This window comes from Punica granatum, chromosome 4, assembly GCF_007655135.1.
Source record: "Punica granatum isolate Tunisia-2019 chromosome 4, ASM765513v2, whole genome shotgun sequence".
Taxonomy (NCBI): domain Eukaryota; kingdom Viridiplantae; phylum Streptophyta; class Magnoliopsida; order Myrtales; family Lythraceae; genus Punica; species Punica granatum.
Window position 1 is genome coordinate 36,143,647 of NC_045130.1, and position 12,120 is coordinate 36,155,766.

At 38.2% G+C, this 12,120-nt stretch overlaps 2 protein-coding genes across 2 annotated transcripts; one reads left to right on the forward strand and one right to left on the reverse strand.

Annotated features, from left to right (window-relative positions):
- The first annotated feature begins 978 nt into the window (after positions 1–978).
- Positions 979–3,019, forward strand: LOC116202773 ((R,S)-reticuline 7-O-methyltransferase-like). Its single transcript, XM_031534385.1, is given in 4 exon segments — positions 979–1,440; positions 2,054–2,403; positions 2,529–2,708; positions 2,711–3,019. Coding segments are annotated over 4 exon segments (1,059 nt in total). The 5' UTR covers positions 979–1,031; the 3' UTR covers positions 2,831–3,019.
- A 1,565-nt stretch (positions 3,020–4,584) lies between these two features.
- LOC116204379 (transcription factor bHLH104-like) lies at positions 4,585–5,943 on the reverse strand. Its single transcript, XM_031536456.1, has 3 exons — positions 5,891–5,943; positions 5,545–5,707; positions 4,585–4,836 (listed from the first exon to the last, which is right to left on the reverse strand). Exons 1-3 carry the CDS (start codon positions 5,941–5,943, stop codon positions 4,585–4,587), a joined length of 468 nt encoding a protein of 155 aa, XP_031392316.1.
- Positions 5,944–12,120: the final 6,177 nt, after the last annotated feature.

The following is a 12,120-nucleotide window of genomic DNA, read 5'->3' on the forward strand; positions in this document are numbered from 1 at the left end:
AAATTATGATGATGAATCAAAAAATTGAAAAGAAATTTAAATCGGCGCGGGGTCGCCCCTAGTTCTTATAAAACCAATTGTCCATGTAGGTTCAAACATATACAATGCGTTTGTTTTCGGAGTTAAAGTCACGAATTTGTGATTGTGATTGTGATTGTAGAAGAAGACAAAAATATATGGGGCCCACCAGTTTGACTTTTGAAATATGAAATGAATGGAAGGTATAGATAATTAATTATAATATGATTGTATTTTAATAATATATGGGGCCCACCAATTTGACTTTTGAAATGTGTGTTTTGTTGTGTAGTGTTTTGAGTTAAAGTTAAAGTTAAAATCTTAAATCACGACTTTGAAAACAAACGGAGCAATAATCACTTTCAAACGTTGATGTGTTCACCTCATGTCCACAAGTGACAGTTGGATCAAAGAGTAGACAGTGGAATTTCCCCATTTACTATAAGAGGAGTTAGGTGGGATGGGAAATTATGGGCCCCAAACTTATCCAATCAGATGTTTGGTCCACGAACCTCACGGTTATCTTTAAAGAAGTCCCTAAACAATTAACGATGGGAAAGACGTCCAACGGAAAATGCATAGTTCTCAGGCAAAATCCGAACTTCCCATCAATCCATGCGTCCCCTAATAGCATATTACCTGTGAAATGATTTCAAAAATAATATTAAAAAAGAAATAATAGAATAGTTTGATTTTCAATTTAAGAATATGCCGATGACTTGTGTAATTTAAAATAATATTATTTTGATTAACACGATGAATTTTATGAATTTAATGTGCACTATTTAATTCATGAATATGATACGCATGCATGTGGACTTCTTGTTGTATCTATTAATAAAAAATCTTTCGTTTTTTCTTTATGTGTCTGGCGTGTATAATTAGAAAACAAGAAATTATAACATATTCCCTTGAAGTCACTCTTGCCTATTTATCACGCTTTCTCTTCTCCCCGAGGATCAAAGTACTGTCCAAAATCTATTTGCTCTACACTCTAACTATAGTTTTGAAATATGGATGCAAAAGAAACCGAAGCGATGCTGAGGGGGCAAGTAGCCATATGGCAGAACTTATTCGGATTCGCGGACTCTATGGCCCTGAAATGCGCTGTGGAGCTCGGCATAGCCGACATCATACACTCCCATGGCCGACCTATCACGTTGGACCAGATCCCCGCTTCCATCAACGGATCCTCATCCCCGGACATTTCCTCCCTTGCGCGCATCATGAGGCTTCTCGTCCGCCGGGACATCTTCGCTGCCCATCAACCATCGGACAGCGGAGACACGCTATATGAGCTTACCCACTCTTCAAGGTGGCTGGTGAAGGAGTCGGAGTATAACCTGGCTCCCATGGTCACGATGGAGAACCACCCTGATCTATTGGCTCCGTGGCATTACTTTGGTCAATGTATTAAAGATGGTACGTACATACCACCGAAATTTTATTTTTTTTCTTTTTAAGAAAGAGCGAAAAATTACAGTGTTTCAATCAATAAGCTGAATCATGTCTATTGAATTTCCATTGGGATTGATTAGTCTCATTTCTACTTAAAATCTTAAACTGATAAGGATTAGTACTCAAGTATCATATAAATCAATAAATTTTAATTTATCTTTTTCATGTGGGATTAAAATCATCAAACCCAACCTTGCGTGCAACACATGGCCTATTTATGCCTACACATTATCACATGCCCTTAAACACCCGCTCGGAACAATTGACCTCGAGCCGGACTCATTTTCTGTGCTCGGGTGAGGGGGGAACTAACACGAGACGTACTTTTGGCTGTACTCGGACATATAGGCCTGACATGGTGTTGGTGCGCACACATGCATGGACATGCATACACATAACGCATAATCTGACTGTGATACCATATTGAATTTCCATTAGGTTCATACGGAATTAATATCCTCAGCAATTTCAAAATGAATAATTGTTTTATGTGTGCAAAAAGCTCACGAGGAATGATGATATGTTAAAATTACATTTCCTCTTGTAAGGTATAATTACAATTATATGAATTAAACAGGAGGGATGCCCTTTAAGAAAGCTCATGGGATGGAGGTATGGGAGATGGCATCGAAGAACCCTCAGTTCAACACGTTGTTCAACGATGCGATGGCATGTACCAACAAGATCATCCTGCAGGCGATCGTGGCAGCTTACCAGGACGGGTTCAGATCCATTGGATCTCTCGTGGACGTGGGTGGTGGGATCGGCGAAGCGGTTGCCCAGATTGTGAAGGCAAACCCAAACATACGAAGGATCAACTTCGACCTTCCCCATGTCGTGGCCACTGCCCCCGCATACCCGGGCGTCGAGCACATCAACGGCAGCATGTTCGAGTCCATTCCGGCTGCTGATGCTGTCTTTATGAAGGTAATCTTGTTGGCTTTTCTTATTTTATTTGTATCTATCAGTCTTAATACATGTTTCGTTTCCATTTGACGAAGGTAAGAGTTCCTACTCAGCATATAAAATTCATATCACACGTTACTGTGCAGTGGGTATTGCACGACTGGGGAGACGAAGATTGCGTGAAGATCCTGAAGAACTGCAGGAAGGCGATTCCCGAGAAACTGGGGAAGTTGATCATAATAGAGTCGGTTCTACAGCAGGAAGGTAACGGGCTCTTTGATGACATTGCTTACATATTCGATTTGTTGATGTTCGCTCACGCGTCGGGGGGGGGAAGGAGAGGACCGAGCTCGAGTGGAAGAACCTTTTGGCAGCAAGTGGCTTCCCTCGGTACAACATAATCAAGATCCCCACCATCCCTTCCATCATTGAAGCCTTCCCGAAATAATCTTTTAGCATTTTATATATGTGCTCTATGGTGAATATCGCAATTCGAATCATCCTTATAATTTGGATATGTAGTTGTTTGTTGATATGTAGGATTTCCTTTGACGGTCTTGGAATCAGTTATTCGCTTTGTGATTATAGAATTCCATGGTGATATACGAACCCGTATTCATGTGATGTTTGCGGTAGATGATTGTCCTGTTGCAACTTTTGCATGCCATATTATTTTTCTTTACGCTATATGTATTTTTTGGGTAAGTTTATACTATATATATTTCCTCGCGGGTTTCGGCCCGTTTATCTATCGAAAAAAGAAAAGAAAAGAAAAGAAAAGAAAAGACACACACTTAAATGTCGCAAAACATAATGTGCAGTTCCTGTAGAAGGTAGAGATATCTGTATCGGTTTTCATGCATTATTTTTTCTCGCAGTTTTAGATTTAGAAGAATTGGAATTATAGATGGACAATTATTTTTTTCAATTATAATGGAGGTATGTAAATCTAATACATAAAATTTTAAAAAAATCTTAATAATTAATAAATGAATAGTCTCAAAATAAATGTCGAATATGAAACATCTTGATTATTAGGCGAAAATATGCTACTGCATTGCACCCTCCTTGATTTGTATGGGGCAACAATATAGCGGGTCAAACGTTAATTTAGAAAGATGCAAGAAAAATGATCCATAAGTTATGGCTTCAGGAAGAAACGTAATTAACAAGTGGTATTGGGGCAGTACAGGACATAATCCAAAGCTCAAGACATGTATGGTAACGTAACCTCCAATTTCAGCTAGATCGTCAAAGATATTAATTACTAGGATTTTACAAACAACAGATCTTTGACTTTTGGATAAGAAGATTTTGATAGCAATCATTAGTGGTGGCAATTTGTATCGTGTCGCGTCTAAACGGGTTCGTATCTAAATGGATTCGTGTTATCGAAGTCATAACCCGTACACGACACGATTATTAAACGGGTCAGGTTTTGGAAACCTGTACACGACACGGTTATATTCGTGTCAACCCGTACACGACACATTTAAATCCGTTTATCGAAACGTGTCATAATAGGTACACGAATACACGATACGATTATAACCTGTACCCAAACATGTTAACACGACATGTTTATCCGATAAATCCGATTACCAGAACACGTTTACACGACTCGTTTATCCAATAAACCCATTTATCCGGACACGTTTACACGACCCGTTTATCCATGCAAGCCGATTACCCGGACACGTTATACGATCTGTTTATCCGTTTATTTCCTTCATGCATTGCATAGTTGCACTGCAGCTCAACAAAATTTCAAACACCATCCAAATTTTACAAAAAGCCAAACACAAGTCTCCTCCATTAAATACAAGTCCCAGTTCTCATTTCGGATGTTCTGCAAAATTTTGAGCAAAACCTTCACAAAGATCAACCAATAATAACAAAACAGATGTTGAGACAAGGAATTCATTCAGTAGACACGATCCTGTTAATTCAAACAAAAACACGAAAACAGATATAAAGGACTAAAACGACAATCGAGTGAAGTTACTGGCACCGATTCACCTTAAAAGTATAGCGGTCAAATCACAATGACAGGGATCAATATATATACACCTTAATGGAAGAGAAGATTGCCAAATTATTGCACAGCAAATTTAAGCACCACTTCTCTTTTTCCCTAATGGAAGAACCAAAGACAACCCAAAAAGAAGAATTGAAATTATCCGCAAAGATGAAAAAATTTCACTAAGCAGCAGGTGGCCTCAGCTCATGGTCAGAAGATGTATCACGGGCAGATGGAGGCATGTACTGCCACATCGGGATTAAGCCATAGCTTGGATATACAGCCATCTTGTTTACTACTGGATGATGATAAGCTGCTAGATGAGTAGGCACGAACCCAGCAGGTGGGATGCTCATGGTTTTCAACTGCTGTTCCATTCTTTCTTTGTCAGCCTTCAGCGTCAGTTTCTCTTCTCGAAGCTCATTCTTTTCCACCTGTTACAAGTGAAAGGTTCAAAGTGTAAAACTCTGAGCAATTATCATAATTCAGTGATTTCTAGCACTTGAAATGGCAAACCAACTGCAAGCTTATGCCTCTAAAGCCCAAAAAAACTGTTGTTGGTTCAATCTCTGCCCCTCGCTCCTCTCTCCCTCTCACACAATAATTGGATCCGAAGGGCAATCTATTCTTAGATACCGCAACAGGATGGCCACGTATTTGTATTTGATGAGAAGAAAAGTGAAACAAACTATATAACGCAAGAGACCTCGTGTTGAACAGTACTCTGCAATTAGATTATTATAAAACCATTGGGCTGCAAAATGAAATATGTAATAGGCCACCATTGCATCCACACAATTTCATCCTTACAATGCCTATATCAATCAAAATGCAGCTCACACTCTCTTTTTGCAACCAGGCCTCTCCGTCAAGTTACTATGCCTCCCAAGCTATAGTCGGTGCTTGTGGTTTTACAGCAGTTTTCGGATCCTACCCACATGATCAATCACTTCTATTTTATGGCTTTTGACAGCCTCTCTAATGCTCTTCAGGAATGAAAGTAAGAAAATCAATTGCATTAACAGGTAAATGAGGGTATAAGAAAATATGAGAGATGCCATAAAGAAAAAGGGATAATCATTAGCACGGGTACACCATGTTGTCATTATCAGCCAAATTATAATATCTTCAATTGCACTTACCTTCAGGCATTTTATTTCTTCGAGCAGCTTCTCATTTGTTTCCTTGAGCTCTAGAGACTCAGATTTGAGTTGGGTCAACACTCTGATAGCATCATCAAGTATGGCAGGTTTTTCGGTTTTGCAAGATCTTCCAGGTTCTAAAACAGCACTCAAGTCTAGAAACCTGCATTATATATATACATATATATAATACCAAAACCAAAAGGGTATCAACAAAATTTCAAAGACTCATCCAAACTATACTGAAAGCCAAACACAAGTCTCCTCCATCAAAGACAGGTCCCAATTCTCAATCAACAAAATTTCAAACACTCATCCAAATTATACTGAAAGCCAAACACAAGACTCCTCCATCAAAGACAAGTCCCAGTTCTCAATTTCTGACTTGTAATCCTCCATCAAAGACACAGATTTATAGTCCTTGCCAGTCGCCCCAGTAAAAAAAATGGCAGGACACTGGGGGGTCACTGAACCTGAGTGGAGTTTCTTTCTAGGAATGAGGTTGTTAGCGACACAATTCAAGAGGAAATTCAAGGTCGTTGATGTACACATATTTGGGCAGACGTAGATTGGCCTGTGCAGACTTTTTTGGGTCTATGAAAGGAATAGCTTCATGTGATTTTAGGATGAAGCACAATTTTGTTGTTGGGGATATTATGGGCAGTCAGTCTTTTGTAGAATCTATCATTTCCTGTTCTTGGCTGAGGAAAAGAATGTCAGGACATAGAATGTTCAATAGCCAGAGTAACTGCCTTCTTCTTTTTTATCTTCCGTTAATTTCTGTCACCAGAACAACCATGAAAAGAGCGATGGCGGGCAAGAGAATTTGTCAGTGGAAGCATCTTCCTTTTTACTTTGTATATGGTGAGTTGTATTGCAGAACCAGTGAGGATTGGGAAAATTGAACAACACACAGCATGTTAGTTATACGTAGAGTATGTCCCTAGATACGACAAATGAGCAGAAGTAGGGCCGGCAATATTTGACACGACACGATAACACGACATGGATACGACACGAAGTTAAACGGGTTCGGGTTGAGATTTTTTGATATTCGGTCTAAACGGGTCAACCCGTTTAGACACGGTTAATAAACGTGTCTTAACGGGTTGAACCCGCATAACCCGATTCGACATTATTAAACCTGTTTATTTAGACGTGTTTAATCGTGTTACTTAATCGTGTAACCCATTAACCCGTTTATCTAACTGAATTTACCAATATACCCTTCCACTAACCCTAATTTTGAAATTCCTCCTGCCGTGTTTTCATTCTTGCCTTCCCGTTCCTGACTTCCTGTTGTAACCCTAAATTCCTAACCCGTAAGCCCTTCCTCCTTTGGTTCCGCCTCCAAGCCCTCCACGGCTCCACTGTCAGTAGAAGAAATTGAAGAATCCTCCACCGCTCCACCGTCCAAGCGTCCACGATCCGCTTCGCCGTTCTGTTTTTCTTGGTTTCACTCAGTTCGGGTACTTCATTTTCCTCGGGAAGGGCATTCTGCCAGAGCAGCAGCCGATTGTGGTGAAGGCCAAGCTCGTGTCCAAGACCCTTGAGAAGAAAATCAAGGAGGCCGGTGGCGCCGTCGTGCTCACCGCTTAGGTGATTTTTGTTAGCAATTTTACCTTTCTCTGTTTACATTGATCTGTGAACTCTGCTAGCCATATGGATCTCTGGAGCTTTCGTTATTGCTGCAAATTTTGCTGCTTTGACTCAATTCCGATGGACTCAATTCCATGCCTCTCTGTGATTCATATCGTGGGTTTGAGCTGAATGGATTTTGCTCATTAGCCGGACTCGCTGCTGTCGTAATGTCGAAAAAAGTTAGGACATTTGCACATTTGAAATCCGGCTATGATAATAGGAGAAACTCGCAAACATGATTTGATTTAGTACTAAGTAATTAATTCCAAATTGATATATATGAGTAACCCGAGGAGCGAATTGTGTTTGCTGTTGGTTCTCGCTGTACTGATCTGGGTAATGTATGTTGGGATGGATGGGTTACATCGTTGGTATACAAAAGTTTAATTAACGCTTCACTATCTGGTCATTGAGGATATTCAGTTCCCATATGACCCGTTCCCTTGAAGCAAAATCAGTTGTGCTGCTCCCGGACATCTCTGTTCCACAGCACTTTGCAGTAGAACACTGTTGCCCTAGGATAGCTCGGCCCGCTTGCAGAAATTGGTTCAGAGTTTTTCAGGTTTCGTAATGTGTGGGTCTTTAGTCATTGCTTCTCTATCCATAGTTTAGAGAACCATTCTCAATCATAGGAACCTTAGTCCCTATTCGTTGAATAGGGGTAAGAATTGTTTTTGGAGTTCGTTGAGAGGGGCTTTGTCATGCTCGAGAAGGAAGAGTTTCTGTTGGCTTTATTTTCCATTTGCAGGATGACTTCTGCTAGAGTTGTAGTGGTTGTCTTCCTTTCGCTTGTTTTAGCTCCGTGCTTTAAGATGATCAGTTCTGGAGATCAGAGGATGGGAAATCATTTCTAGGCTTGTTGTACTTAGTTGGGATGTAAACATTTTAAGATTTATCATTTCTTCTTATTTCGTTGTCTACTGACTTGGCATATATAATTAGACTGTAGTATGATACCTTTTGTTCTGCCGTGTTTATCTCAAGCACAGAAATTTCAAGCAGTAATACGTTCAAAGAGATATTTTTTTTTAATTAAAGTAGTTGAGGCAATTAGTTTGAGCAGGATAGTTTGGTGACAGAATGTAGCTTTCGTTGTGGTTGGCCAAAAGTTTATCTCTGAAGAGACTTCATGCGGTTCTCTTTTGTTTTTTTAATAAATGTTTTTCTTCACAGGGAGTATGTAGTTGATCTGGTTGGTGAACCCGGGAATGTGCGTGGTCCAGATTCATCGATCAATGGTTGTTTAATCTCTTTGATTCCCTCACCGTTCCAAGTTTCGTACCTGAAAGAATTCCAGCAGCCCTATGTGGATGATGCATCCTTTCATCAAACTCTGAATGCAGAGATTTCACAAGCTCGTCCGAATGAGCAGCTGGGGTAACTTCATTCATCGTGAGCAGCTGAACAATGCTACCTATTTTGGAAGAATTAATGATATGATGCTATTATAAGTTATTGTGATCTATTTTAAGACTAGACTTACATATCATGATATTTGTACTTCCTAGATTATAATCCATTTCTATGAATGAAATGAGCATGGTTAACTTTTTAGAAATTTCTGTTCGGAATAAACAGGTCGTAATCGTGTTAATGTGTCGAATAAACGGGTCGTGTTTACGTGTCAAATAAACGGGTCGTGTTAACGTGTTCGTATAATCGAGTTGATCGGATAAACGGGTCGTGTTAACGTGTCCGTGTAACCGGACTAATCGAATAAACGGGTCGTGTTAACGTGTCGGGTAACCGGTTATAATCGTGTCGTATACGAACACGTACCTATTATGACACGTTTCGATAAACAGGTTTAAACGTGTCGTGTCCGGGTTGACACGGATATAAACAGGTCGTGTTCGTGTTTCCAAAACCTGACCCGTTTAATAATCGTGTCGTATACAGGTTTAGATTTTGATGACACGAACCCGATTAGACACGACACGTATAAACACGACACGACACGAATTGCCAGGCCTAAGCAGAAGGTTAAATCCAAGAAACTAACCGTAAGAGCACCAAGCAAGCACTAAAATCGAAATGGTTGAGAAAACAACAAGATCGATAGAGCAACGCTAACACATAAATTCCAACACAACTCGAGAGGGTAGCAAGACAAACAAATAAATCCATCTTTTACTCAAATCAAGCAGGCGGAGAGGGGGGAAGAGAAGATCGGAAGAGACGAATGATACCTGCCGCCGGCAGGTGATCTGAGGTCGGAAAGGGGGAAAGATCTGTACTTTCTCCTTCGATTTTGGAGGCACAGAGAGAAGCAGAGACCTTGAGGTCGACGGCTCGAGGGTCGTTGGGTCGAGTCGAGGTCGCGGTCAAGGGCCCGAGGGTCGCAGCTCGCGAGTTCGTCTTCGTCTGGTCAGCTAGTCTGAGCAGAGGGCTTCGACTTGTGAAGATTGTGAAGATGAAGGATGAAAGGGGGCGTGTGAAAGTTGAAACCGGGGCGGAAGCTCAAGCCTACTGCAGTCAGGAAGGAAATTTCGAAATTAGGGTTAACCTAAGGATATTTTCGTAAATTCAATTAGATAAACGGATTAATAGATTACACAATTACAGTAACACGATTAAACACTGTTAAATAAACAGATTTAATCGTGTATAATCGGGTTATACGGGTTCAACCCGCTAAGACACGTTTTTTAACCGTGTCTAAACGGATTGGACCCGTTTAACCCGAATATTAAAAATATCCCATCCAAACCCATTTAACTCCATGTCGTGTCCGCGTCGTTAAATAAACAGATTTAATCGGGTATAATAGGATTATACGGATTCAACCCACTAAGACACATTTTTTAACCGTGTCTAAATGGGTTGGACCCGTTTAACCCGAATATCAAAAATACACAATCCAAACCCGTTTAACTCCGTGTTGTGTCCGCGTCGTGTAATCGTGTCGTATCAAATATTGTCGGCCCTAGCAATCATGGGGAAAAAGCAATATAATACGCGGCACAAAAAAAATCGAATCATTTATCAAATTTGGAAAAGTCAATTACGGATCTGTGGCCATTGCAGTCCTGCAGACAACTACATCTCAATTCTCTCCTTATATAAACCCAAAAGTTAGTATCAATCGAGGGCCATTGGCCAAGAGGGCAAATGCAATTTATTAAAAAAATTTGTCTGCGCATCTTTTTTTTTATTTTTTTTTTCTAGTTATGAGTATGAATAAGATAAGGGAGTTTCTATGTGTCCGGTGGATCGAGTCCAACAAAAGCGGAACCTCTGGGCCAGGGCCAGCACCGGGCAAGGCTTCTAAAGTCTCTTCTCGTTAGGGATTGTTTGGATTGAGGGATTAGGAGGGATTGGGAAGGGTGGAAAAGGGAGGGCGGCCAAATCCCATGTTTGGGTATTAGTTTTTAAGAGAGGGGGAGGAACATGGAGGGATTGTTAATCCCACTAAATCCCTCCAAACTCCTTATTCACCAAAATTGTGTAATTAAGAGGGATTGGTCAAAAAACAACTATAATCCCTCACAATCCTTTCTAATATTTAGCTTATCCAAACAAGATGAGGGATTTGAAGGAATAACTTATCATTTTCTATCACTTACTTATGTAAACCAAACAAGAAATTTCATTTCCCTCCCCACCACTCCCCATCCAAACTCCCCTCCCAATCCCACCCCTTAGGCTAAATAGGCTTTTCAATTCATTGCCCTTCAATTAATGAAAATGTTATTATATAATCACTAGAATTATTATATTGCGACATAATTTATTAAAGCTCCGAATAATAACTCTCCTAACTTAATTCTTAAAATCTCATTCTCTCTCATTTTACTAATACATGGTTACAACGTGCTCATTTGCTCATTTGTATCTATATATTAGTAGAATTAACATAAAAAGCAATAAATGCACTTCAATTAATACATTTAAAAAAGTTTGAAAAAATAAATACTATTTCAAAATTATAAAAATAATACTAAAGAAAAAATACAATATCTTTTTTATCATAAGCAAATAAAAACGAATCATTAAAGTTAATGAAATCATAATTTTGATCAATACATTTGAAGAAGTATAGAAAGATATATGCTATTTCAAAATTATAAAATAATTATAACAAAAAATGTAACAATCTTTTTCATCAAAAGTAAACAAAAATGAATCATTAAAGTTAACAAATCCATAATTTTGATTAATGCATCAGAGAAAGTATAAAAAGATAAATACTATTGCAAAATTATAAAATAATAATCTATCTATGTATATAAGCAAATTTAACTTGAAGAGCAATAAATGCATTTCAATTAATGCATTTAAAAAAATTATAAAAATATATGTACTATATATTTCAAAATTATAAAAATAGTACCAACGAAAGTACAATACTTGTTTTATCAAAAGGAAGCAAAAATGAATCATTAAAGTTATTGAAACATAATTTCGATTAATGCATTTAAAAATAAATACTATTTCAAAGTTATAAAAATAATACTAACGAAAAATACAATACCTTTTTTATCAAAAGCAAGCAAAAATGAAATTTATGACTAAAACTGTATTTGACACTTCCAATTTTATCAGATAATATTTGCATTTTATATACAAATTGATAATCATGTTTGAAGATTGAAATTAATAGTATATATAATTTTGAATATTTGACATAATAAATGCTTAAATCCTATACGAAATAAATATATATAATTAAAATAAGCATGTTCAATGCAAGGGACAATTAGTTGCAGAATTATTATTGAATCAAAGTAAGCCAAAATGAGTCATTAAAGTAAATGAAAATTTCAAAATTTTGCCAAAAAACATATAATATTAACAAGTGATATCTATGAAGGAATCTGTATTGCACACTTTCAATTTTATTAGCATTATATTTACCATTTATATACAAAATTGATGATCATATTAAAATATTAAAATTAATAAAATATATAACTTATTATATTTAACATCATT